Source organism: Aphelocoma coerulescens, unplaced genomic scaffold (assembly GCF_041296385.1).
Source record: "Aphelocoma coerulescens isolate FSJ_1873_10779 unplaced genomic scaffold, UR_Acoe_1.0 HiC_scaffold_188, whole genome shotgun sequence".
Lineage (NCBI taxonomy): Eukaryota > Metazoa > Chordata > Aves > Passeriformes > Corvidae > Aphelocoma > Aphelocoma coerulescens.
This window is the reverse complement of record NW_027183536.1, coordinates 158,100-184,114: the sequence shown is the minus strand read 5'-3', so window position 1 is coordinate 184,114 and position 26,015 is coordinate 158,100. Positions and strand designations below refer to the sequence as shown.

Genomic DNA, 26,015 nt, shown 5'->3' with positions numbered 1-26,015 from the left:
AAAACCCCCCAAAATCCACTCAAAACCACCCCAAAATCCCCTTAATCCCCCCAAAACCCCCCAAAATCCCCTCAAACCCCCCAAAATCCCCTCGAACCCCCCCAAAATCCCCTCCAGCCCCCCCAAATCCCGGTACCTGATTGGGGGCTCAGAGCAGCAGCCGCACCCCCAGCCCCAGGAGGAGCCCCCCCAGTTTGGGGGTCCCGGGGGGGTTTTGGGGGGCGGCCGAAGGGGCCCCCCGCTGGCACGGGGGGGGCTGCTCGGGCAGGGGGGGCTCCTGGGTCCAGGCCAGCTCTGGGGGAGGGGGCGGGGGGGGCTTTTCAGAACCCCCCAAATCACCCCAAAAACCCTCCCGGAACCCCAACCGCCCCCAAACCCCCAAATCTCTCCCCAAAATCCCCCCTGAGCCCCCAAACCCCCCCAAATTACCCCAAATCCCCCCAAAAAGCCCCAAATCCCCCCAAAATCCCCCTTGAACCCCCAAACTCCTCCCAAACCCCCCCAAATTACCCCTAATCCCCCCCCAAAAAAACCAAAAACCCCCAATACCCCCAAAATCCCCCCTGAACCCCCAAACTCCTCCCAACCCCCCCAAATTACCCCTAAATCCCCCCAAAAAGCCCCAAATTTCCCCCAAAATTCCCCTGAACCCCCAAACTCCTCTCAAACCCCCCCAAATTAACCCTAAATCCCCCCAAAAAGCCCCGAAAAGCCCCGAATCCCCCCCAAAATCCCCCTTGAACCCCCAAAATCCTCCCAAACCCCTCCAAATTAACCCTAAATCCCCCTAAAAAAGCCCCGAATCCCCCCAAAATCCCCCCTGAACCCCCAAACTCCTCCCAAGCCCCCCCTAAATTAACCCTAAATCCTCCCAAAAAGCCCCGAATTTTCCCCAAAATCCCCCCTGAACCCCCAAACTCCTCCCAACCCCCCCAAATTAACCCTAAATCCCCCCAAAAAAACCCCGAAAAGCCCCAAATCTCTCCCCAAAATCCCCCTTGAACCCCTGAACTCCTCCCAACCCCCCCAAATTAACCCAAAATCCCCCCCAAAAGCCCTGAACCCCCCCAAAATCCCCCCGAACCCCAAGTTTTGAGTCTTTTGGGGGCGTTCTGAGTGAGTTCGGCGGGATTTTGGGGTTTTGAGGGGATTTTGGGGGAGGCTGGGGGATTTTTGGGGTGGTTTGGGGTAATTTGGGACGTGGGGAGGGTTTGTGGGGGCGGTTTGGGGTAATTTGGAGGTTTGAGGGGGATTTGGGGGTTCAGGGGGGCTTTTGTGGGGGAATCCCGGGGGGGTCCAGGGGGAGTTTGGGAGGTCGGGAGGGGTTTTGGGGGGTTTTGGGGGGAGGTTGTGGGTTTTGGGGGGTTTTTGGGGGGGTTCTAGTGGGTTTTGGGGGGGTTTCCGGGGGGGCTTTGGGGGGGTTTGGGGGGTTTTTGGGTGGCACTCACCGGGCGGGTCCCACAGCCGGGGTTTGGGGGTTCAGGGGGGGTTCGGGTGGGTTTTTGGGGGGGTTTTGGGGGTTTTTGGGTGGCACTCACCGGGCGGGTCGCGCAGCCGGGGTTTGGGGGTTCAGGGGGGGTTCGGGTGGGTTTTTGGGGGGGTTTTGGGGGTTTTTGGGGGGCACTCACCGGGCGGGTCCCACAGCCGGGGTTTGGAGGGGGTTAGGGGGGTTTTTGGGGGGTTTTGGGGGGGCACTCACCGGGCGGGTCCCACAGCCGGGGTTTGGAGGGGGTTAGGGGGGTTTTTGGGGGGTTTTGGGGGGGCACTCACCGGGCGGGTCGCACAGCCGGGATTTGGAGGGGGTTAGGGGGGTTTTTGGGGGGGTTTTGGGGGTTTTTGGGGGGCACTCACCGGGCGGGTCCCACAGCCGGGGTTTGGGGGGGTTCGGGTGGGTTTTTGGGGGGGTTTTGGGGGTTTTTGGGGGGCACTCACCGGGCGGGTCGCGCAGCCGGGCCCGCAGAGCCCCCAGGGCGCGGCTCAGGTTGCGCAGGGTCCCCTCGAGCCGCGCGTTCTCCCCCCGCAGCCCCCGCAGCGTCTCCTGCAGCTGGAAGGGGCCCCCCCGCCCCAAAACCAGCACGGCCGCCAGAGCCACGGCCCCCCAAAACCCCATGGCCGCCCCCCGAGCCGGGATCGACCCCCCCCGGCGTCACCGACCACCCCCCCGAGCTGATATCGATCCCCCCGAGCTGTTATTGATCCCCCTCCAGTGTCATCGACTCCCCCCCCAAAAGTCCCATCGATCCCCCCCCAAATCGTCACTGGCCCCCCCCAAAAAATCCCATTGATCCCCCCCCGGTGTCACTGACCCCCCCCAAAGCGTCACTGACCCGCTCCAGACCCCAAATCCCCTCAGTGACCCCCAAATCCCCTCACTGACCCCCCAAATCCCCTCACAGAGCCCCCAAATCCCCTCACTGACCCCCCCTAAATCCCCTCACTGACCCCCCAAATCCCCTCACTGACCCCCCAAATCCCCTAAAGACCCCCCAAATCCCCTCACTGACCCCCTAAATCCCCTCACTGACCCCCCCAAATCCCCTCACTGACCCCCCAAATCCCCTAAAGACCCCCCAAATCCCCTCCCTGACCCCCCTAAATCTCCTAAAGACCCCCTAAATCCCCTCACTGACCCCCCTAAATCCCCTCACTGACCCCCCTAAATCCCCTCACTGACCCCCCAAATCCCCTCACAGAGCCCCCCCACCATCAAGACAATTTTTAATTAGAGCCAATGGGATTTGCAGTTCAACCTTTTTTTTAACGCAGTCGGGGTGTGAGATGCAGCGAAAGCATCGAAATCTCTTAAAATAACGTTAAATTTTACTAAAACCACCGCAGTTTGTAAAAGCTTTTAAAGGTGTTTAAAGTTGTTTTTCGGATTTTTTTTCTGAGGTGTTAAACACGAGGCTTTCCCCACCGATCTTTACATACCTGAGGAGGCACAAATTCCACCTGGAAAAGGGAAAATCTGAGTTCACATTCCTGCAGAAAAGGCCTCGGGGGGTTAAAACCTTCTGCTGCAGAACCCCGAACCTGAAGTAGCAGAGGAAATCTGGAATTGCCCAGACTGAATTTTATTTGTCATAAATAACCGGGAAAGATCCTTTTAAAGCATGGAACCGTCCGTCCATGCGTTAAAATTCTTAGAGCTGCCAGGAAAAAGGCTCAGCCTGTAGATTAAAATCTGCTTTATTTGGGGTTTATTATTTGAAAAGAAATAATAATGGACAAAGGAGGCTGGCCCACAGAAAAGTGTCTCTGCCAGATTCCTGAGCCCTTTTCTAGACGAGAATTAGGGGCGTTTCTGAGAATTGCTGGGCAGTGTTGCCTTTGAATTACGAATTACCTGTCTATTACTAAAAACTCTGTACAAGGCAGGTTTGGGGAAAGGTCCCCTGGCAGTGCAGGAGAGCCTTTCAGGAACCGAAACATCCTTTAGTGATCATTTCTCCCTCAGGATCACCTGAAGAAAACTTTAGGACAACCTCTCGCTGCGCTCCTCACAGCCCTTCAGAGCCCCCCAAATCTTAGAGGCACCCACAGAGCTCCAGATGCCCTCACAGGCCCTCAGTATCGCCCACAGAACCCCAAAGTCCTCATAACCCCTCAAAAAAACCCCATTTTCACCCATTTTTACGCTTTTCTCCCTCACCTGCTCCGAGGCCCCACACAAAAAAGCGCGGGAAGCCACCCAAGCCCCGCCCCCTTTCCGTAAACTCCCGGACGGAGCCGAAAGAACCCGAACGCTGGTCCGAGGAAGAGGAGGAGACTACCGAAGAAGACCGGAAAATCCCGAAAGAAACCGGAAATTTCCGAAGGAATGCTGCGCTTAACGAAAACCGACGGAAATTTCCGAGTATAGGCGGAGAGCTCCGAGCGAGGGGCGGAGGTTACCGAAGCTGGGCGGAGATTGCCGAAGCTGGGCGGAGTTCGGCTGCCGAAGGGGGGCGGAGCTTGCCGAAGGGGGCCGGAGTTCGCCGAGGCTTCCGTCGCTCTTTCCGTTTCCGGCGGCCGCAGGGAGCGGAGGTGCCGCGTGGGGCTCCGCTTTGGGGCGGCCCGGGGGGGCTCTTGGTGCCGGGGGAGGGGTCCCCAACCCCCGGGAGGGTCCCTAAGGGCGGGGGGAATGCGGGGCGGCGGGATGGAGCCGGTAACGCGCTGTAAGCCGCGGCCCCGGGCTGGCGGCGGGCGCTGAGGCCGCTCCCCGGGGCCTTCCCCGGTCCCCACAGGCGCCATGTCGGCCCACCTGCAGTGGATGGTGGTGCGGAACTGCTCCAGCTTCCTGCTGAAGAGGAACAACCAGACCTACAGCACCGTCAGTGCCGGGGGACACCTCGGAAGCGGGAGGGGGAGCGGGGAACGGCCTTGGGGACCCCTCAGTGACACTTCGGGACCCCCCGAGCCCCAAGAGGCGGCTCTGAACCCCCAAAGCGGGGTCGCAGGTGCCACCACAGCCGCATGGGGCCCTCGCACTGATCCTCCGAAACCCCCCAAACCCCAAGAAGAAGTTTTAGGCACCCAGTAAAGCCCCATTAACCCCCAAAGGGGGTCCCAGCTGCCCTCCCCGGGTGCTTGAGACCCACTCAAATGCTCTGAGCCCACCCCCAGCCCCTGGGCTTCGACCCTGCCCCTCTCTCCAGCCTCCTGAGCACTTCCCAGATTTTTGGGGGTCTCCTGTAAATTCTCAGGGACATCCCCAGACCCTCCCAAATTCACTTTGAACCCCCCCCCCTAAAACCCCTCGGGTCCCCTGCAAGACCCCTGAGCCCCCCTTCCCCAAACCTCTTGTGATCCTTGGGCTTCCTTCCCCTTTGGGCCGTGTCCCCCTGCCCTGAAATTTTGAGCGATCCCCTTCTGGCCACCCCAAAATCTCCTCCTGATCCTCCCCAAATCCCTCCAGGAGCCCAACAACCTCAAGGCCCGGAATTCCTTCCGCTACAACGGATTGATCCACCGCAAGACCGTGGGCGTGGAGCCGGCGCCGGACGGGAAAGGCATCGTGGTGGTGCTCAAGAAACGCTCAGGTGGGTGCCTCCCCCCCTCCCCCCACCTCCACAGGTACCCCTCAGCCTTCAGGGGAACCCCAAATCCTCAGAGACTCCCCCCAAAACCCTCCCCTTTCCCCCCCCCACCCCAGGCCAGCGCAAACCGGCCACGTCGTACGTGCGGGTGCGGATCCGTCGCGACGCCCGGGGGTCCCTGCGGAGCCTCCGGCACCTGATCAGCAAGAACAGATACAGGAGGGACCTGCGCATGGTGAGGGGCACCCCAAAATCGGGGGGGGGGTGCAGCCCCAAAGATCCAGGGAGGGCCGTGAAATTTGGGGAGCGGGGATTAGAAATTCCGTGGGAGGATGGGAACGCTTTGGAAGAGGAGGATTCCTTGGAGTTGGAGGGTACAAGGAACCCCCCGGGGCGCCCCAAAAATCTGGAGGTGACTCCAAAAACTGGCGAGGAACCCAAAAAGCTGCAGAGACCCCAAAATTCGGGGGAAAGGGGTCTGAAACGTGGGAGGGGACCCAGAGCTTTGGGAGGATCTTACAGCCTGACAGGAGTCCTCAACACCTCGGAAGGAGCCCAAAAATTGGAGGCACCCTTGGAATCTCTTGAGGGGGGCTTAAAACTCCTGCAAATCCCCAAAACAAGGAGAGTGGAGTCTCTCTGTGACCCCCGTGGAACCTGGAGAGGGATCCCCAAAACCGGAGCAGTCCCCAGACGTGCGCTGGGAGCTCCGAGGGGTCGTTCAGGCTGTGAGCCCACCCCACGCCCAGGGCTCAGCCCTTATTTTTGGGGTGCTGACCCCCATTTTTGTCCCCTCCAGGCCGCTCTGCGCCGGGCCAGCGCCATCCTGCGCAGCCAGAAGCCCGTGGTGGTGAGGAAGAAGAGGGTGCGGGCAGCCAAGGCCCCCTGAGCCCCCCCCAGAAATAAAAGTGTCTGAGCAACCTCCAGAGTCCGCGCTTCATTTTGGGGAGGGGGCACCTGAGGAATTGAGGGGGACCTTGCCTCCATTTTTACCCCCACATTTCCCCTCCTTTCATCCTTTTGTCCTCTCGTGTTTTCTGCCAATTTTACCCTCAGGCTTCCTGCCCTTTTTTCCTTGTGTTTCCTGGCTTTTTTCCCCTCATATTTTCTTCCGTTTTCCCCTCACGTTTCCCACCCTTTTCTCCCCTCACCTTTCCCTCCCTTTTCCCCCCTCACCTTTCCCTCCCTTTTCTCCCCTCACCTTTCCCTCCCTTTTCCCCCCTCACCTTTCCCTCCCTTTTCCCCCCTCACCTTTCCCTCCCTTTTCTCCCCTCACCTTTCCCTCCCTTTTCTCCCCTCACCTTTCCCGCTCTTTTCCCCCCTCACCTTTCCCTCCCATTTTCCCCCTCGTTTCCCTCCCTTTTCTCCCCTCACCTTTCCCGCCCTTTTCTCCCCTCACCTTTCTTCCCTTTTCCCCCCTCACATTTCCTGCTCTTTTCTCCCTCACGTTTCCCTCCCCTTTCCCCATTTCCCACTCTTTTTCCCCTCAAATTTCTTACTCTTTCCCCCCCTCACCTTTCCCACCATTTTCCCCTCATGTTTCCCACCTTCTTCCCCCCTCACGTTTCCTGCCTCTTTCCCTGTTCCCCCCTTTTCCCCTCATGTTGCCCACCATTCTTTCCCTCACGTTTCCCCCTCTTTATGCCCCTTCACAGACACTCAGCAGCTCATTAAGAAGCAGAAATGTCCCTTTAATGACATCACATCTGCACCCCGCAAATTAAGGCCTCAGTGGTGTCCCCCTCCCCAAGACCCCCTTATGATCCCAACATCCCTCCAGGGGGGAGACACGACCCCCTCAGGCACTTGACCCCAGACCCCCATAAGCGCCGGATCCTGCCCCACAGAGGACCCAGAACCCATTTAGGCACCCGATCCCGTTCTGGTAGGGACCCCAGACCACTGTCAGGGGCTCAATCCCACCCCACAGAGGAACCAGGAACCCCTTAGGGTCCCAGTATCTCCCCAGGGGGGACCCTGACCCCAATAAAGGCCAGATTCTGCCCCAGAGAGGATCCAGGACTCCCATTAGGGGCTTGATCTCACCCCAAGGGGAGACCCCAAACCTCCATTAGCATCCTGATCCCACCCTGCGGTGGCCCCTAGACCACCACCAGGGGCTCAATCCTGCCCTATAGAGGATCCAGGACTCCCATGAGGAGCCTGATCTCACCCCAGGAGAGGACCCCAGACCCCCAGAGAGACCGGATCCCACCCTGGGGTGACCCCAGACCCTCCCTAGGATCCCAGTACCCCCCCAGACCCCTCTTAGGGTCCCAAACCTACCCCACAGAGGATCCTTTGGGAGCCCGATCCCACCCCAGGAGGCAACCCAGACCCCCCTAAAGGCCCTGATCCCAACCTGTGGGAGACCCCAGACCCCCCCTTAGGGTCCTGTTCCCCCCCCGGGTCCCCCCCACACGCCCCATGCACCCCCTCAGGCCCTCAACAGCACCAACCTGCCCGTCTGCCCCAAATCCACCCCGAACGCCACCAAATTGAGGCCGCTGAGCACGGCCACCAGCACCTTCCTGTCCCAGGGGCACGTCGCGGGGCACCCGTAGGGTCTCCGTGACTGGCCCCCCATGTCGTCCGAGAAGCTGTACAGCGCCCACAGCACCGTGGCCGCCCCGTAGGCCACGACCCCCAGCCCCGCGTAGACCCCCAGCCCCCAGCGCAGCCCCTCGGGGTCCCGCATCCACCCGCACCAGCCCCAGCCCAGCAGGCACCCCCCGACCAGCAGCACCCCCAGCACGAAGGACACGCAGTAGATGCCCAGACACCAGCGCAAGGCCGCGGGGCCCGACGCCGCGCCCAGCTCGGCCGACAGCCCGAGGAGGAGGAGGGCGAGGAAGGCTTCGGCCACCTTGAGCAGCCCCGAGGGGGTGGCCAGGTACGGGGCGGCCTCGCCGGGTCGCGCCCGGTCGCGGGTCACCTCGGCGGCGTAGGCCAGCGCGGCGATGGCCGAGGCGGCCGTGGCGGCGGCGCGGAGGGCGCGGGGGCGGCCCTGGCCGCCCTCGTGGCCGCGGAGGTGGCCCAGCGGCCACAGGACGGTGGCGGTGGCGCAAGCCATGGCGGCGGCGGTGGCCAGGGCCAGCGGAAGGTCGCGGCGGGGTGGCGGCCGGCGGAAGGCGTCGTTGAGGAGGAGGAGGAGGGTGAAGACGAAGGACAAGGCCCAGGCGGACAAGCAGCCGTCGCCCTCGCCCGGGTTCCAATAGCCGGGGGCTGCTGCCAGCGCCAGGGCCAGGAGGGCACTGAGGGCCTGGACGCAGCGGAGAGGGGACGGGGGGCGGCACGGAGGGGGCATCCTGGGGGCTGCGGAGAGATGGGGGGGTCAGGGGTGTTGGGAGGTGTGGGGGGGCTGGGGGGGGATTGGAGGTATCGAGGAGTATTGGGGTGCTGGGGGTACCAGGGATATTGGGGGTAATTGGGGTTGGGGGTGCCAGGGATATTGGGGTTATTGGGGCTGGGGGTGTCAGGGATATTGGGGTTATTGGGGCTGGGGGTGTCAGGGTAACGGGGTTATTGGGGTGCTGGGGTGCTGTGGGGGGGGGGGTACCAGGGATATTGGGGGTTATTGGGGCTGGGGGGTGTACCAGGGATATTGGGGATTATTGGGGTGCTGGGGGGGGTACCAGGGGATATTGGGGGTTATTGGGGCTGGGGGTACCAGGGGATATTGGGGGTAATTGGGGTTGGGGGTGCCAGGGATATTGGGGTTATTGGGGCTGGGGGTGTCAGGGGATATTGGGGGTTATTGGGGCTGGGGGTGTCAGAGGATATTGGGGGTTATTGGGGTGCTGGGGGGGGTACCAGGGATATTGGGGGTTATTGGGGTGCTGGGGGGGGTACCAGGGATATTGGGGGTTATTGGGGTCCCGCACACGGCAGAGAGGGAAGAGGGGCAGCCCAGGGGCTGTGCAGACATGGGGGGCTCTGGGGGGCTATTGGGGTTACCGGGGGGTATCAGGGGGCTGGGAGGGGGGGGGATTGGGGCGCTGAGCAGCATTTGGGGCATCAGGGGGTCGTGGGGTTCTTGGGGTGCTCGGGGAGATGGGGGAGATGGGGGTTTGTGGAGGGAGCTGGGGGGGGATTTGGGGGGATCTGGCGGGTACTGGGGGGGGCTGCGGCCCTGGGTGCAGCACGGGGAGGGGGGGGATGAGGGGGCCAGCACGGAGCGGGTTATCCCGGGATATTGGGGGGCAAGAGGAGGCTATTGGGAGGGACTGGGGAGCATCCGTGAGATTTGGGCGGAGAGCTGGGGGGGGGGGGCTGGAAGGAGTGAGGGCATCTGGGGGCTCTGGGGGATTCCCGGCGTTCGGGAGATCCCAGGAATCCTGGGGCTCACGCCGGGGGTCGGGGGGGGGGTCCCGTGCCCGCGGGGGCGGGGGGGGCGGTCACGGCTGTGCCCAAATAAGGCCCGGGAGAATCTCCTTCCTTCCCCCCCCCCTCCCCGTCTCATCCCGGGGTCGCCCCGCCCCAGCCGGGCGCTGGCCGCATCCTGTGGGGGATTGGGGGGGGTCCCAAGCGTCCGGGGGAGACCCCGGGGAGGGGGCTGGGCTGGGCGGTCCCCCCCCCCACCGTGTCACCTCCCCTGCCCCCCAAGCCCCCCGGGTGGGTCCCGGCACTCACCCGAGTGGGCTCGGGTGTTTGCGAACGAGCTGGGGGGGTTCGGTTCGGGTCCTTACGGACGGGGCGGTCCCGGTTCGGGTCGCTCCGGGTCCTTACGGACGGGGCGGTTCCGGTTCGGGTCGCTCCGGGCGGGTTCGGTCCTTACGGACGGGACGGTCCCGGTTCGGGTCGCTCCGGGCGGGTTCGGTCCTTACGGACGGGGCGGTCCCGGTTCGGGTTTGTCGGGAGCGGTTGGGCTCCTCGCGGTTCGGGTCACCTCGGGCGGGTTCGGGTCTCTCCGGGCAGCTTCGGGTCTCTCCGGGCAGCTTCGGATCCCTTCGCACGGAACGGTCCCGTTTCGGGCGCTTCGGGTCTCTCCGGAGCGGTTCGGCTCCTCAGAGTTCGGGTCTCTCCGGAGCTAGGTCCCGGTTCGGGCTCCCCTCGGAGACGTTCGGGTCCCACCGGGCGCGTTCGGGTCTCCCCGGCACCGGCAGGTTCGGGTGTTTCCGCTCAGGGTCGGGTCTCTCCGCCGAGCCGGTCCCAGTCGTGTCTCCCCGGGCGGTGCCCACCGGGGCGTGGCCGGGAAGCTGTGACGTCAGGGGGTCCCGGGCAGTGACGTCAGGGGGTCCCGGGCAGTGACATCAGGGCACCCCCACGACCGGGGGGGGGGGGCTCGGGGGGTCCCTGGGGTGTGCCCGGAGCGGGGGGAGGGGGGGCACTCACGTGTGTCCCCAGCCCGCGGGTGGGTGACACGGGGGACAAAGGGCGGCGCCCCCACCCCTCCCCCCACTTCCCCCGCCCTCCGAGGCGCGTTTTGGGTCGTTTTGGGCTGTTTTGGGAAGTTTGGCCGTTGCTGGCGGCAACGCGACCGCGACCGCCCCAAATATTTGGTTTCCGTGGGAACGGGGTGGGGGGACACGAGCATGGGTGGGGGGACCCCGACGTCCGGTGGGGCCGGGAGGGGAGGGGGGCTCAGGGGGGTCCCGGGCCACCCCCAAATCCAGCCGGGGGGTGGGGAGGGGTCCCTCGCGGCTCAGCACCTGTGGGAGGAGGGGAATAAGGGGGGGACCCAGGTGTCCAGGACCCCCACCCATTGCTCTGGGACCCCCACCCATGGACCGGGAGCTCCATCCATGGCCCCGGGACCCCCACCCTTGGGTCTGAGACCCCCACCCATGGACCGGGAGCTCCATCCATGGCTCTGGGACCCCCACCCTTGGGTCTGGGACCCCCACCCATGGACCGGGAGCTCCATCCATGGCTCTGGGACCCCCACCCTTGGGTCTGGGACCCCCACCCATGGACTGGGACCCCCACCCATGGACCAGGAGCTCCATCCATGGCTCTGGGACCCCCACTCATTGCTCTGGGACCCCCACCCATGGACCAGGAGCTCCATCCATGGCTCTGGGACCCTCACCCTTGGGTCTGGGACCCCCACCCATGGACTGGGACCCCCACCCATGGACCGGGAGCTCCATCCATGGCTCTGGGACCCCCACCCATTGCTCAGGGACCCCCACCCATGGACCGGGAGCTCCATCCATGGCTCCAAGACCCCCACCCTTGGGTCTGGGCCCCCCACCCACGTGCCAGGGCCGCACCCCCGTGCCCCCACCTCTCGCAGGACCCTCTCCCGCAGCTCGCCGGGGCTCAGGGGTCTCTCCTCCTCCTCCTCCTCCTCCTCCCCGGCCGCGGGGTCCTCCCTGAGGGGACGCGGGGGACACCCATGGGTGCCGTGACAAGGGGGGAACCCCCCCCTCACTGCCAGGGGGGTCCCGGGGGGCTCACCTGGGGCTGGGGGGTCGCGGAGGGGGGGGTCGACCCCACACGGCCTCGTTCCCTGCCAGGACCTGGCGGCAGAGTGGAACAGTGGGGGAGGGGGGGGGAGCCCCAAACCTCCCAAAGCCCCCCAGTTCCACCCCAAAACCCCCCCCAGTCACACCCCCAAGCCTCCAGTTCCCTCCCCCCCCCAACACCCCCAGTTCCCCCCACAGAGGCACCAATTTCTCCCCGCAGGACCCCCAAATTTTCCCCCAGTGAACCCCCAAATTCCCCTCCCCCAAAGCCGCCCCCCCAGAACCTCCCCGACCTCACCTCCCCGAGCCCCCCAGTTGCCCCCAGTTGCCCCCAGTTGCCCCCAGTGCCCCCCCAGCCCCTCGCCGGTACCTGGGGGTCCCCCTCCCGCAGCAGCAGCCGGGTCACCCCAACTTCCAGGCGCCAGAGCAGCTCCCACAGGGGGTCGGAATTCCCGGGGGGGTCCCAAGGGGGGTCCCACGGGGGGTCCTGGGTGGGGTCGGGGTCCCCCTGCCCCTCCTCCAGCTGGGCCAGCAGCGCCGCCAGCCCTGGGTGGGGGGGGGGGGAACACCCCCAAAATCAGGGGGTACCCCAAAACCTGGGGGTCCCCCTGGACTCCTGGCCCCTCCCCAAGCCCCCCAGTTACACCCCAAAAACCCAAATCGCCCCCCCCCGAACCCCAAACAAACCCCCCAAGCACCCCTGCGAGACCCCAAATCGGGCCCCCAGACCCCAAATCGGCCCCCCCAGACCCAAATTAACCCCTTCAATACCCTCCAATCACCCTCTCCAAACCTCTCCAAACCCCCCGGGACCCCCCCCCCCCAAATTTGGGGTCCCCCCAATACCTGCCCGCAGCTCCTCCAGCTGCTCCCTCCCCTGCCGCTCCTGCTCCCGCAGCTCCTGGATCTCAATTTCGGGGTCCCCCGGGGGTCCCCCCGGCTCCTCGGGGGTCTCCGCCGCTGCCACCGCTGCCCGAAGCTGGGGAGGGGGTTTGGGGGGAATTTTGGGGGTTTTTCGGGGGGGCTGAAGGGGTTTTGGGGAGCTCGAAGGGGGATTTGGGTACCTGAGAAGAGGAATTGGGGGGGTTGGGAAGATCTGGGGGGGTTATTGGTGGTTTTGGGGGAAAATTAGGGGGATATTTGGGTTCCAGGGGGAGTTTGGGGTGCTCTGGGGGGTTTTGGGGTGCTAAGAGGGTTTTTTTTGGGGGGTCCCACCTGCTCCACGTGCTGCTGCAGCTCCTGAAGCTCCCGGTGCTGCTCCGTCAGCAGCAGGAACTGGGAGAAGGTCTGCGCCCCCCCTGCACCCCAAAAATCAGTCTCAGGACCCCCCCCTGAACCCCAAAATCCACCCATAGAACACCCTGCACCCCAAAAACCAACATGGGACCTCCTCTGAGACCCCCCTGCACCCCAAAACCCACCCTAGGACCGCCCCAAACAGTGCTGGGACCCCCCCTCAAAGCCACCCAGGACCCCCCAAAACCCCTCTGGTCCCCCCTCCCTCCCCCCAGAACTCCCAAAACCACCCTGGGACCCCCCCGACCCCTCTTGGGACCCCTCCAAACCACCCTGGGACCCCCCCAGCACCCCCAAACCTGTCCTAAGTCCCTCCAAACCCATCGGAGCCCCCCCAAACCCCCCCTGTCCCTCCTCACCCTCCATCCAGGCCTCCTCATCCTCCTCCTCCTCCTCCTCCTCCTCCTCCCCGGGGGGCTCCAGCCCCTCCCCCAGCCCCTCAGGGGGGTCCCCGGGGGTTTCTGGGGGGGCTCGGTGCCTCGGGCGGGGCCGTGCTGGGGGGACACGGGGGGGACACCCATGAGCCAGCTTTGGGGGGGCACCCAGGGACCCCCGACCCTACCCCAAGGGACCCCCAAACCCCCCCAAGGGCACCCAGGGACCCCCAAAACCTCCCCCTAAGGACACCCGGGGACCCCCAGACCCCCCCCAAGGACCCAGGGGTCTGGCGGGGACACCCAGGGACCCCCAAACCCCCCCCCAAGGGACCCAGGGACCCCCAAACCCCCCAAGGGCACCCAGGGACCCCCAAACCCCCCCCAAAGGACCCAGGGCTCTGGCGGGAGCACCCAGGGACCCTCGATACCTCCCCACCCATGGCACCCAGGAGTCTGAGGGGGCACCCAGGGACCCCCAAACCCCCCTCCCAGGCACCCCAGGGGGGTCTCGGATGCCCCCCGGGTGCCCCCCGCGCCCCCCAGGTACCCGGGCGGGGCCGGGGTCTCTCCTTGGCGGCCATGAAGCTCCGGAGGCGCCGCTCCCGCTCCCGGCGCCGGCGCCGCTCCCGCTCGGCCTCGTCCTGCGCCCACCGGGACCCCCGGGACCCCCGGGACCCCCACGGCGCCCTGGGGGGGACACGGGGTGGGGGGGCGGGTGAGGGGCACCCACGGATTTGGGGGGGGACCAAAGGTTTTGGGGAGCTCAGGGGGTTTTGGGGGTGTTGAGGGGGGGGTCGGGGGGTATTGAGGGGTTCCAGGGGGGGATTTGGGGTTTTTTTGGGGGTTTTTGGGGGTTTTGGGGGATCCCTACTGGTCACTCTGGGCCGTCGCCGCTCGCTCCAGCTCGGCCTCGATGTCCCGCTGGGTCTCCTCCAGCTCCTGCAGCCAATCAGAGCCCTCCGTCAGCTTGGGATCCATCCCCCAGCCAATCAGAGCCCTCCGTCACCTTGGGATCCACTCCCCAGCCAATCAGAGCCCTCGGTCACCTTGGGATCCACTCCCCAGCCAATCAGAGCCCCCCGTCAGCTTGGGATCCACTCCCCAGCCAATCAGAGCCCTCCAGCACCTTGGGATCCACTCCCCAGCCAATCAGAGCCCTCCGTCAGCTTGGGATCCACTCCCCAGCCAATCAGAGCCCTCCGTCAGATTGGGATCCATCCCCCAGCCAATCAGAGCCCTCCATCGCCCCGGGATCCCCCCTCTTAGCCACCCAATCAGAGCCTCCCATCCTGATGATGTCACCAGGGGGAATCCCCCTCCCGGCCAATCAGATCCCTCCCTCCCACCCGCGGGGCTCTGGGGGTCTCCCTTGGGTTTGGGGGGGTCTCACCTGGATTTGGGGGGGGTGTCTCACCTGGGTTTTTGGAGGGGTCTCCCCTGGGTTTTTGGGGGGGGTCTCCCCTGGGTTTGGGGGGGTCTCCCCTGGGTTTGGGGGGTCTCTCACCTGGGTTTGGGGGGGTCTCCCCTGGGTTTGGGGGGGTCTCCCCTGGGTTTTTGGGGGGGGGTCTCCCCTGGGTTTGAGGGGTCTCCCCTGGGTTTTTGGGGGGGGTCTCCCCTGGGTTTGAGGGGTCTCCCCTGGGTTTGAGGGGTCTCCCCTGGGTTTTTGGGTGGGGTCTCCCCTGGGATTTTGGGGGGGGTCTCTCACCTGCAGCCGCCGCCTCAGGAGCCGCCGCAGCCGCTGCCGCTCCCCCCGCAGCCCCTCCAGCTCCCGGCGCAGGCGGGGCAGGGCCCCCAGGGACCCCCCCAGCGCCGCCCCCGCCTGCGGGACCCCCCCAAAACGGGTCAGGGACCCCCAGGGCCCCCCCCAAAATGGGGCAAGGACCCCCAGGGACCCCCCCAGCGCCACCCCCGCCTGCAGGACCCCCCCAAAATGGGTCAGGGACCCCCAGGGACCCCCCCAAAATGGGGCAGGAACCCCCAGGGACCCCCCCAAAATGGGGCAGAGCCCCCAGGGACCCCCCCCAGCGCCGCCCCCACCTGCGGGACCCCCCCAAAACAGGTCAGGGACCCCCAGGGACCCCCCCCCCCTCCAAAATGGGGCAGAGCCCCCAGGGACCCCCCCCAGCGCCGCCCCCGCCTGTGGGACCCCCCCAAAACAGGTCAGGGTCCCCCCTCCAGTCAGGGCAACGCCAGCTGAGGGACCCCCGTGGGTCTGGCACCCCCTGGGACCCTCCAAAGGGACCCTCCCATGGGTCAGGGACCCCCCAAAGGGACCCCCACTCATGGCCACAGACCCCCACCCATGGACCCCCAGACAGAGACCCCTGCAGAGACCTCAGACCCCCACCCATGGTCCTGACATGGGTCTGGGACCCCCACCCATACCCCTGAGACCCCCACCCATGGGTCTGAGTCCCCCACCCATGGGTCTGGGACCCCCACCCATAGCCCTGAGACCCCCACCCATGGGTCTGGACTCCCACCCATGGGTCTGGGACCCCCACCCATAGCCCTGAGACCCTCACCCATGGGTCTGGGACCCCCACCCATGGGTCTGGGACCCCCACCCACGGCCCCAGGACCCCCACCCACATCCCGGGGGGGCAGGGGGGGGTTCTCTCACCCGCTGCACTTGATCCTCCAGCACCTCCACCCTGCGCTGGGCCCTGTCCATCTGCGGGGGGGGGACACCGGGACCCTCATCTATGGGTCCGGGACCCCCACCCAGCGCCCCCAACCCCACCCATGGGTGCGGGACTGTCCCCATGCTGCCCCACTGTCCCCTCGTGGCAGCGCGGCTCCTCCCGGGGCTGGCACCGCTTTGTTGGTGGCAACAGAGGGGGGCAACCCCCTCCCCTCCCCCCTCCCCTCCCCCTCCCCTTCCCCCACCCCTCCGAGATGTCCCAAAGCCCCCCCGAATCCCCCCCCAAAGGCCCCCCAAACACCCTCAGCCCACCGAGTCCCGATCCAAGGCTCCCCCCAGCCCCCCCATCCCCACCCCCCTCCCCAATTTTCCCCCCCAGGACCCCCAAATTTCCCCTCCCGGCCCCGACCGCGGTCACGTGACCGCCACCGCCGTTGCCATGGAGCCGGCGCCGAGGGGCGGGGCCTCGCCGAACCACGTGACACTGGAAACCCGCGCAAAATCAAACACGTGACTCACACCCCCCCCCCGGCGGGAATCAACCAATCAGAGTGAGGGTGGGGCCCGGGCTTGTAGCCAATCACAAGCGGGGCGCGGTCGAAGCCTGAACAACCAATCAGAGGCCGCGCTTTTTTTTTTTACACATAAACCACGCCCCTTCACTTCCCGACCAATGAAGGCGGGGCAATAAAGCAACGAGCCAATCAGAAGCTACCAAAGTTTTCAACCAATCAGACACCACCCCAAAATCCACACCCAATAGGATGCGGGGTCTCGGGGTCTGAGCCAATCAGCAGCCAGGATTTTGGGGGGGGGGGGGGGGGTGTCCATTCAGTGCGTGGGCGGGGTGGGCGTGGCCAGCGCTGGGTGTGGCCGATGGTGGGTGTGGCCTCAGGGTGGGTGCGGCCATTTGGGGGCGTGGTCGGGACCGCCGAGGCCACGCCCCCTCCCCAACGGAGCGAGCGGAGCTGCCGGACCCGCGAGAGACCCCCAAAAACAGGGTGGGGGGGGTGGGGGGGGGAACTGGGGGGTCTTGGGGGGGCTCAGGGGGATCTGGGGGGGGTCCTGGGGGCTCTGGGGGGATTCAGGGGGAGTTCAGGAGGATCTGGGGGGGCTCTGGGGGGGGTTCAGGGAGATCTGAGGGGCTCTGGGGGAAGGGGGGGGCTCTGGGGGGGGTTCAGGGAGATCTGAGGGGCTCTGGGGGAAGGGGGGGGCTCTGGGGGGGGTTCAGGGAGATCTGAGGGGCTCTGGGGGAATCTGGGGGGGGGCTCTGGGGGAGGTTCAGGGAGAACTGGGGGGTCCTGAGGGGTTCAGGGGGATCTGTGGGGGGTTCAGGGGGATCGGGGGGGCTCTGGGGGGGCTCAGGGGGATCTGTGGGGGTCCTGGGGGTCTCTGGGGGATTCAGGGGGAGTTCAGGAGGATCTGGGGGGGCTCTGGGGGGGTTCAGGGGGATCTGGGGGGGGCTCAGGGGGATCTGTGGGGGGCTCGGGGGGGCTCTGGGGGGGTTCAGGGAGATCTGGGGGGGCTCTAGGGGGGCTCTGGGGGATCTGTGGGGGGGCTCGGGGGCTCGGGGGGGGGCTCGGGGGCTCTGGGGGGGGCTCTGGGGGACGCTGGGGGGGTCCAGGGGGATCTGTGGGGGGCTCGGGGGGACTCTGGGGGAGTTCAGGGGGATCTGTGGGGGGTTCGGGGGGCTCAGGGGGATCTGTGGGGGCTCGGGGGGGCTCTGGGGGTTTCAGGGAGATCTGTGGGGGGCTCTGGGGGGGTTCAGGGGGGTCTCTGGCGGTGTTTGGGGGCTGCGGGGCCATGGCGGCTGTGAGGGCTGGGGAGGGGGGGGGATGTGGGGTTTATGGGGGGCTCTGGGCGGGCTTTAAGGGGGCTCTGCGGGGGCTTTAAGGGGGCTCTGGGGTCCCGCTGAGCCCCCCCGAACCCCCCCAGCAGCACCATGAGTTTCCTCCCGGCCGCCGTGGCCGCCCTTCACCTCCTGGTCCTGCTGCTCCTCTTCGTCGCCACCCTGGACAAGGTGGGACCCCCCCCCTGCACCCCCAGGACCCACGGCGGGACCCCCGCCCCAAACTGCGACCCACGGGAGGGACCTGGGTGTCAGGAGAGGGGCCCGGGGGTGTTTTGGGGGGTCCCTGGGGGTGTTTTGGGGGTCCCTGGGGGTGTTTTGGGGGGTCCCAGGGGTGTTTGGGGGTCCCTGGGGTGTTCGGGGGGGGTTCCAAGGGGTGCTTGGGGGGTCCCAGCATACTGGGGGTGTCCCAGGGAGTGTTTGGGGGTCCCAGGGGTGTTAAGAGGGGGGTTCCAAGGGGTGTTTGGGGGGTCCCAGCATACTGGGGGTGTCCCAGGGAGTGTTTGGGGGTCCCAGGGGTGTTAAGGGGGGGGTTCCAATGGGTGTTTGAGGTCCCAGAGGTGTTTGGGGTCCCAGGGGTGTTTGGGGCTCCCTGGGGGTGTTTGGGGGGTCCCTGAGGTGTTCAGGGGAGGGTTCCAAGGGGTGTTTGGGGGGGTCTCAGCCTACTGGGGGTGTCTCAGGGGTGTTTTGGGGGTCCCGGGGTTGTTAAGGGGGGGTCCCAGGGGGTGTTTTGGGGGTCCCGGGGGTGTTTTGGGGGGGGTCCCACCCCCCTGCCGTGCCCCCCCAGGGCTGGTGGGTGCTGCCGGATGCGCAGGCGCTGAACCTCTGGTACGACTGTGCCCCCCAAAACCGCTCCCAGGGCTGGGAGTGCAGCAGCCTCGGGCTCAGCCGTGAGTGGGGGGCACGGGGAGGGTCCTGAGGGGGCACTGGGGGCACTGGGGAGGGTCCTGGGGGGGCGGGGGGCACTGGGGAGGGTCCTGGGGGGGCACTGGGGAGGGTCCTGGGGGGGCGGGGGGCACGGGCAAGGGTCCTGGGGGGGCACTGGTGGCACGGGCGAGGGTCCTGAAGGGGCACTGGGGGCACTGGGAAGGGTCCTGGGGGGCTCTGGGGGCACTGGGGAGGGTCCTGGGGGGACACTGGGGAGGGTCCTGGGGGGGCGGGGGGCACGGGGGGTGGGGGCCCAGGGGGGTTTTGGGGGGCTCACGCTGGGTTTCCCCCCAGGGAGGGGCTCTGGTGGGCGCGGGGGAAGTTCGGGGGGGTGGGGGGGGGGTTCAAAGGGGTCTGGGGGGGCTCAGGGGGGGGGCTGTGGTCAGTTTTGGGGGCTGTGGTCAGTTTGGGGGTGGCTGTGGTCAGTTTGGGGGCTGTGGTCAGTTTTGGGGGTGGCTGTGGTCAGTTTGGGGGCTGTGGTCAGTCTGGCATTGCCATGGTCAGTCTGGCATTGCTGTGGTCAGTTTGGGGTGGCTGTGGTCAGTTTTGGGGCTGTGGTCAGTCTGGCATTGCTGTGGTCAGTTTGGGGGTGGCTGTGGTCAGTTTTGGGGGCTGTGGTCAGTTTTGGGGGTGGGTGTGGTCAGTTTGGGGTGGCTGTGGTCAGTTTTGGGGTTGCTATGGTCAGTTTTGGGGCTGTGGTCAGTTTTGGGGGTAGCTGTGGTCAGTTTTGGGGGCTGTGGTCAGTCCGGCGTTGCCGCGGTCAGTCTGGGGGGCTCACAGCGGCTCTCCCCCCCCGTCCCCAGCGCTGCTGCGGGGGGTGCAGGGGCTGATGGTGGCCGCCCTGCTGCTCTCGGCCCTCGGCCTCCTCCTCTTCCTCTGGCAGCTGCTGGGGGGGCCCCGCGGCCGCCTCTTCCTGCCCGCGGCCGCTGCCCAGCTGCTGGCAGGTCAGTGACCCCCACGCCCCCGGGGACCCCCCCCAGACACCCCCGGGTGCTCCCTGCCCCCCTCGGGGAGCCCCTGGGTGCCCCCGGCTGTGCCCTGAGTGCCCCCCGTGTCCCCGCAGGGCTGGCGGCGCTGCTGGGGGCCGGGCTCTTTGCGGCCGGAGGCGGCCGGGCCGAGGGCGGCCGCCCTGGGCACTGCCCGGTGCTGGCCGGGCTGGGGGGGGGCCCTGGCGCTGGCCAGCGGGGGCGGCTACCTGCGCCTGCGGACGCGGCAGTGAGCCGGACGTGCCCGCTGGGCACCGGCCGCTGGCCGCGCCCGGCCTGGCCACGCGCGCTGGACGAGAGCCCCCGGCCCGACCGGTGACGTCATCGACGGCCCGTGACGTCACCGACGCGGGCGGTTGCGTCGCCGGCGCGGCCGGTGACGTCATTGCCGCGGCACGAGCGTGGCCGGTGACGTCGCCGGCGTGGCCGATGACGTCACCGGCGGCACCAGCGTGGCCCGTGACGTCAGCAGCAAAGACGGGCGTGGCCGGTGATGTCACTGCCAGCGCGGCCAATGGCCTCCCTGACGTAGCCAGTGACGTCATCAGCGGGGTGGGTGTGCCCAGTGACATCACCGGCAAGGCGTGCCTGGCGAATGACGTCACCGAGGTGGCCGATGACGTCACTGGCGGGATGGGCGTGTCTGATGATGTCATCGCGGGTGCCAACACGACCGATGACGTCACCTTTGTCAATGACATCATTGCCGGGGGGTGGGGGGGGTCTCTGGGGGGGTCAGGGGTCACCCCAGGGCGCTGTGGGTGGTGGGGGGGGCAGGGGTCACCGTGGGTCCCTATAGGGCACTGTGGGGTCTCTGTAGGGCGCTGTGGGGTCTCTATAGGGTGTTAGGGGTCTCCATAGGGCACTGGGGGGTCTCTATGGGGTGTTAGGGGTCTCTATAGGGCACTGTGGGGTCTCTATAGGGTGTTAGGGGTCTCTATAGGGCACTGTGGGGTCTCTATAGGGCGCTGTGGGGTCTCTGTAGGGCGCTGTGGGGTCTCTATAGGGTGTTAGGGGTCTCTGTAGGGCACTCTGGGTTCTCTATAGGGCGCTGTGGGTCTCTATAGGGCACTGTGGGGTCTCTATAGGGTGTTAGGGGTCTCTGTAGTGCACTGTGGGGTCTCTATAGGGCACTGTGGGGTCTCCATAGGGTGTTAGGGATCTCTGTAGGGCACTTTGGGGTCTCTATAGGGCGCTAGAGGTCTCTATGGGGCACTCTGGGGTCTCTGTAGGGCGCTGTGGGTCTCTGTAGTGCACTGTGGGGTCTCTATGGGGCACTATAGGCCGCTATGGGGTCTCTATAGGCCGCTATGGGGTCTCTATGGGGCGCTATGGGGCACGCGGTGGCCACGCCCCTCCACCGAGGCCACGCCCCCTCCCCGCTCAGGCCACGCCCCCTCCCAGCCGAGGCCACGCCCCCTCTCCTCCGAGGCCACGCCCCCTCTCCTCCGAGGCCACGCCCCCCGGTGGCGCCGCGCTGGGGAGGGGGCGGGGTCTCGCTGAGGGCGCGGCCAATCAGACGCGGGCGCGCGGCTGCGGCGGGAGCCGCGGTGGGGAGGCGCGAGCGCCCCCTGGCGGCCGCGCAGGAGCGCGAAAAGGGCGGGAAAGCGCTGAGGGAAGCGAGGGATGGGGGGGAGGGGGAGAGACCTCTCGGGACCCCCAGATTCCCCTGGGACACCCCAAACTCCTCCAAACCCTCCCTCGGGAGTTCCAGACACCCTCGGGAGTTCCAGACACCCTCGGGACTCCCCAGATTCCCCCGGGACGCCCCAAATTCCCCCCTGGACCCGCAGGCCCCCTTTGGACTCTCATTGTCCCTTCGGGACCCTCCTCAGGTCCTGAATGTGGGGCTCCCTACGGGTGGGAGAGCCCCCGGCTCTGGGGTCTGGCCATGGGGGGCTCCGTTCACCCCCCTCCCCTCACGCTGAGGGTCCCAACATGGCGGAGGCTCAGCCCTCAGCCCTGGGGTCCCATCATGGTGGGGGCTCCCCATCCCCTCACCCCCTTCCCCTCACCCTGGGGTCCCCCATCATGGCAGGGGGTTCTCCCCTCACCTTCCTCCCCTCACGTTCCCCTCAGCCTTGGGTGTCCTGTCATGGTGAGCGCTGCTCTCACCTCATTCTGTGGGTGCCATCATGGCGGGGTTTCCCCTTTCCCCTCATCCCCTCATCCCCTCACCCCACCCCGGGGGTCCCTCACGCCTTTCCCCTCATCTTGGGGTCCCCCATTTTGCTCGGCTCCTGTCCCCCCCGCCACTGTCGCGCTCACCCAAGCATGGCCCTGGACTGGAAGCAGCTGCTGGACAGGTGATTAACGGGGTTCATTAGTGCGTGGCTGTGTGGGCAGTGGTGTGTAGCCTGGCCCTGTCCCCCCCAGGTGTCCCTGTCCCCACCTGTCCCTCTGCCACTGCCTCTCCCTGTCCCCACACCGCTCCCTGCGGGTGTTTGTGGGGACTCTGGGGGGTACCTGGGTGGGGCTTAGGGAGGCTGAGGGGTTTTGGGGGTGCTCATAGGGGGCTTTTGAGGGTCTCCCGGGAGCTGTGAAAGGCTCTGGGGGGGCCTGGGGGGCTCCCGGTCTCTGTCACGATCTGGCGACAGGCTCTGAGCCCCCGGGAAAGGAAGGGGGGGCGGGGAATCGGTACCGGGCGGTGCCTGGGACCGGTACCGAAAGGGGCGTGGTCGGTACCGGAGGGGGCGTCGTCGGTACCGGAGGGGGCGTGGTCGGTACCGAAAGGGGCGTGGTCGGTACCGGAGGGGGCGTGGTCGGTACCGAAAGGGGCGTGGTCGGTACCGGAGGGGGGCGTGTCCAGCCGCAGGGGGCGGGGCCGGGCCGGTGTGTCCCGGTGACCGGCGGCGGCAGCGGCGGGGATGCGGCGGGGAGTGTGAGAGGTGAGCGCCGGCCGGGGACCCCTCCCCACCGACCCCTCCCCACCGACCCCTCCCCTACAGACCCACCCCCGGGACCCCCCGACGCCCGACAGAGCCCCCGCGGGACCCCCTCACCACCCCCCGGGACCCCCCGACACCCGACAGAGCCCCCTCGGGACCCCCCCCACCGCCCCCCGGGACCCCCCGTTAACACCCTGACACCCTGACAGACCCCCCCCAGGCCCCCCCCGGGACCACCCAGCACCTTACAGACCCCTCCCCAGACCCCCATAGCCCCCCCGGGAGCTCCTCACAACCCCCCAGGATCCCCTCACGCCCCCCTGAGCACCCCCACCCCTCCCCAGATCCCCTCCCCGAGATCCCCACAGGTCCCCCGGGCCCCCTGACCCCCACCCAGCACCCCCCGACGCCCTGGCAGATCCCCAACACACACCCTGGATCCCCCCCGAGGTCCCCCCACAGCTCTCTGACACCCCCCAGGACCCACAACACCCCCCTGGGACCCCCCAACACCTGTCAGACCCCACCACCCACCCCCAGGACCCCCCCAACATCCCCATGACACCCCGAGACCCCCTCAGAACCCTAAAACACCCCCCCCCCCGACACCCACTTCCCCCCCAGGATCCCCTGGGACCCCCTAACACCCCTTTGGGCCCCCTCCAGGACCCCCCGACATCCCCTGGGACCCCTCCCAGGATTCCCCAAGACCCCCCCTGATACCCCCCAACACCTCAAAACCTCCCCGATCCCCCCCACAGGCCCCCCCAGACCCCGACACCCCCAACACCCCCCAACACCTCCAAACCCCCTCAGCACCCCATCAGACACCCCACAACACCCCGACACCTCCCTGACGCCCCCAAACAACCCCCAACCCCCTCGACACCCCCTAATACACCCCCAAACCCCCCCCAACACTTCCCGACATCCCCCCAGCACCGCCCGACACCCCTACAAACCCCAACAGCATCCCCCCGACATCCCAACAACACCCCAACAACACCCCAGCAGCACCCCGACACCCCAAATCCGCCACGGTCCCCACCCCCAACACCCCACAACAGCCAAAGCCCCCCCTCCTCCTCCTCCCTTTCCCCGTGGGCTGGGACACCCCGATACCCCCCGGGGGGGTCCGGAGGGGCAGGGACAGCGGGACACGGGGACAGAGGGACACGGGGACAGGGACAGACGGACACCCGGCCCCGCCGCACCGCCAGCCTGCCCTATTAGTATTCTGCGAGCGGCAGCGGGTGCTGCAGGGCGGGGGGGGGGGCGGCGGGGCCGGACTGGGGGGCACTGGGAGGGACTGGGGGGCACTGGGATGGCTGGGAGGGGATGGGGGGTGAACTGGGATCCGGTTGGGGGGGCTGTGGTCCAACTGGGGGGGACTGGGAGGGTTTGGGGGAGCAGTGGGGGATGCTGGGGTCTCGTCGCAGGGGACTGGGATGGGATTGGGCGGGGGGGTTGGGAGGGGATGGAGAGGGAACTGGGACCCGGTTCAGGGGACTGGGGGGACTGGGAGGGGAGGGAGAGGGAGCTGGGACCCAGCTGGGGGGACTGGGATGGGACTGGAGGGGCTGGGAGGGACTGGGAGAGGACGGAGAAGGAGCCAGGATTCAGCTGGGGAGACTGGGAGGGTTGGGATGGGGGAATGGGGGGATGGGGGAGGGCTGGGATCCAGCCGAGAGGGACTGGAATGGGATGGGGGGGGGGACTGGGAAGGACTGGGGGTGACTGGGAGGGGATGGTGGGGGAGCTGGGAGCCAGTTGGGGGGGCTGGAACGGGATTGGGGGGGCTGGGGAATGCTGTGGCCTCAGTGTGAGGGACTGGGAAGGGACTGGGAGGGACTGGGAGGGACTGGGAGGGGATGCGGGGGGAGCTGGGACCCAGCCCGGGGGTCTGGAGTAGGGTTGGAGGGGGGACTGAGGGATGCTGGGGTTTAACTGGGGGGCACTGGTGAGCAGCTGGGGGGACTGGGATGGGACTGGGAAGCCTGGGGGGGCAGGAGGGGGATGACTGGGAGTGGACGGGAGGTGGACTGGGGGATACTGGGATCCAGTTTTGGGGGTGTCAGAGTGGAACTGGGCGTGCTGGGCCCCAACTGGGTGAACTGGAAGTGGACTGGGGGGGCCCAGGATGAACCAACTGGGTAAACTGGGGCACCCAGTGGGGATTTAGGGGCTGGAGGGGGGGTCCCGATATTTTGGGGGGAGTGGGGGGCGGTTTGGGGGATCCTGGGGCTTTTAGGGGGGCTGGAGCTGTCCCTCATTGTCCCCTCCTCCCCCAGGTGCAGCCACCAACCCAACCCCCCCCCCCCAGTGTCCCCAAACCCCCCCAGTGTCCCCCCCAGTGTCCCCCCCAGTGTCCCCCCCAGCCGAGATGAGGCAGAGCCCCCCGGAGCGGAGCTTGGGCCAGGTAGGACCTGGGGGGGAGGGGAGGGGACACGGGGGGGGGGGAGGGGGGACACAGCTGGTGTCACCTCGGGGGGGGGACACGGGGGGGGCGGTGAGGACATTGACTTGTCACCCGTTGTCACGGGGACGGTGACACAGCTCTGTCTCCTGCCGGCGTGGGGACAATGACACAGGGGTTGTGTCCCCCTCCGGCACGGGGACACCTTGTCCTGGCTGCTGGGGGGGGGGACGTGGGTTTGTGTCCCCCCCCTGCCCCCCACGCTGGTTGGGGACGGTGACACCGGTTTGTCACCCCCCGGTGTGGTTTGTCCCTGCTGTTCTGGGGACAATGACACCGGTTTGTCACCTGCCGGCACAGGTTTGTCACCGCTGTTATGGGGACGGTGACACCGGTTTGTCACCCCCCGGTGTGGTTTGTCCCTGCTGTTCTGGGGACGGCGACAGGGATTTGTCACCCGCTGACACGGGTTTGTCACGGCTGTTCTGGGGACAGTGACGAGAGGCTGTTCCCTTCGTTTTGGGGACAGGGATTTGTCACCCCCCAGTGCAGGTTTGTCCCTGCTGTTCTGGGGACAATGACACCGGTTTGTCACCCCCCAGCACAGGTTTGTCACCGCTGTTCTGGGGACGGCGACAGGGATTTGTCACCCGCTGGCACGGGTTTGTCCCTGCTGTTCTGGGGACAGGGACAGGGATTTGTCACCCGCTGGCACAGGTTTGTCCCTGCTGTTCTCAGGGATGGTGACACCAGTTTGTCACCTGCCGGCACAGGTTTGTCACAGCTGTTTTGGGGATGGTGACAGGGATTTGTCACCACCCAGCACAGGTTTGTCACGGCTGTTCTGGGGACAGTGACACCGGTTTGTCACCCCCCAGCACAGGTTTGTCCCTGCTGTTACGGGGACGGTGACACCGGTTTGTCACCCGCTGGCACAGGTTTGTCACCCCACCCTTGAGGGGACAGTGACACTGGTTTGTCACCCGCTGGCACAGGTTTGTCACCGCTGTTACGGGGACAGTGACACCGCTTTGTCACCCCCCAGCACAGGTTTGTCCCTGCTGTTACAGGGACAGCGACAGGGATTTGTCACCCCCCGGTGTGGTTTGTCCCCTGCGGTTCTGGGGACAATGACACCGGTTTGTCACCTGCTGGCACAGGTTTGTCACCGCTGTTCTGGGGACAGTGACACCGGTTTGTCACC

The 26,015-nt window shown here is 66.7% G+C and overlaps 4 protein-coding genes across 4 annotated transcripts; 2 read left to right on the top strand and 2 right to left on the bottom strand.

The window, feature by feature from the left end:
• The first annotated feature begins 3,931 nt into the window (after positions 1–3,931).
• On the top strand, positions 3,932–5,939 carry RPL28 (ribosomal protein L28). The gene is made up of 5 exons (XM_068998929.1): positions 3,932–4,026; positions 4,227–4,312; positions 4,898–5,021; positions 5,135–5,253; positions 5,818–5,939. Exons 2-5 carry the CDS (start codon positions 4,232–4,234, stop codon positions 5,905–5,907), a joined length of 414 nt encoding a protein of 137 aa, XP_068855030.1. The 5' UTR covers positions 3,932–4,026; positions 4,227–4,231; the 3' UTR covers positions 5,908–5,939.
• A 1,507-nt stretch (positions 5,940–7,446) lies between these two features.
• Positions 7,447–10,257, bottom strand: LOC138101072 (myeloid-associated differentiation marker homolog). The gene is made up of 2 exons (XM_068998910.1): positions 9,651–10,257; positions 7,447–8,333 (listed from the first exon to the last, which is right to left on the bottom strand). The coding sequence occupies exon 2, from the start codon at positions 8,323–8,325 to the stop codon at positions 7,456–7,458; it is 870 nt and encodes a 289-aa protein (XP_068855011.1). The 5' UTR covers positions 8,326–8,333; positions 9,651–10,257; the 3' UTR covers positions 7,447–7,455.
• On the bottom strand, positions 10,025–15,775 carry LOC138101081 (outer dynein arm-docking complex subunit 1-like). The gene is made up of 12 exons (XM_068998921.1): positions 15,725–15,775; positions 14,807–14,920; positions 13,973–14,040; positions 13,649–13,788; positions 13,084–13,218; positions 12,644–12,726; positions 12,275–12,407; positions 11,799–11,974; positions 11,421–11,482; positions 11,248–11,335; positions 10,553–10,669; positions 10,025–10,216 (listed from the first exon to the last, which is right to left on the bottom strand). Exons 1-12 carry the CDS (start codon positions 15,773–15,775, stop codon positions 10,025–10,027), a joined length of 1,359 nt encoding a protein of 452 aa, XP_068855022.1.
• Positions 15,776–16,621: 846 nt separating this feature from the next.
• LOC138101080 (epithelial membrane protein 3-like) lies at positions 16,622–20,182 on the top strand. The gene is made up of 5 exons (XM_068998920.1): positions 16,622–16,746; positions 17,681–17,765; positions 18,382–18,484; positions 19,325–19,465; positions 19,585–20,182. Exons 1-5 carry the CDS (start codon positions 16,622–16,624, stop codon positions 19,824–19,826), a joined length of 696 nt encoding a protein of 231 aa, XP_068855021.1. The 3' UTR covers positions 19,827–20,182.
• Positions 20,183–26,015: the final 5,833 nt, after the last annotated feature.

Bases quoted from the DNA above. Each gene is read 5' to 3' on its own strand.
- LOC138101072 (XM_068998910.1), bottom strand. From the start codon at position 8,325: ATGCCCCCTCCGTGCCGCCCCCCGTCCCCTCTCCGCTGCGTCCAGGCC.
- RPL28 (XM_068998929.1), top strand. From the start codon at position 4,232: ATGTCGGCCCACCTGCAGTGGATGGTGGTGCGGAACTGCTCCAGCTTC. The intron at 5,022-5,134 runs GTGGGTGCCTCC...CCCCCACCCCAG, and splicing joins GGTGCTCAAGAAACGCTCAG to GCCAGCGCAAACCGGCCACG. The intron at 5,254-5,817 runs GTGAGGGGCACC...TGTCCCCTCCAG, and splicing joins ACAGGAGGGACCTGCGCATG to GCCGCTCTGCGCCGGGCCAG.
- LOC138101081 (XM_068998921.1), bottom strand. From the start codon at position 15,775: ATGGACAGGGCCCAGCGCAGGGTGGAGGTGCTGGAGGATCAAGTGCAG. The intron at 14,041-14,806 runs GTGAGAGACCCC...GATTGGCTGCAG, and splicing joins TCCTGAGGCGGCGGCTGCAG to GAGCTGGAGGAGACCCAGCG. The intron at 11,483-11,798 runs GTACCGGCGAGG...CTCTGCCGCCAG, and splicing joins TGCGGGAGGGGGACCCCCAG to GTCCTGGCAGGGAACGAGGC.
- LOC138101080 (XM_068998920.1), top strand. From the start codon at position 16,622: ATGGTGGGTGTGGCCTCAGGGTGGGTGCGGCCATTTGGGGGCGTGGTC. The intron at 16,747-17,680 runs GTGGGGGGGGTG...GAACCCCCCCAG, and splicing joins GAGAGACCCCCAAAAACAGG to CAGCACCATGAGTTTCCTCC. The intron at 17,766-18,381 runs GTGGGACCCCCC...GTGCCCCCCCAG, and splicing joins TCGTCGCCACCCTGGACAAG to GGCTGGTGGGTGCTGCCGGA.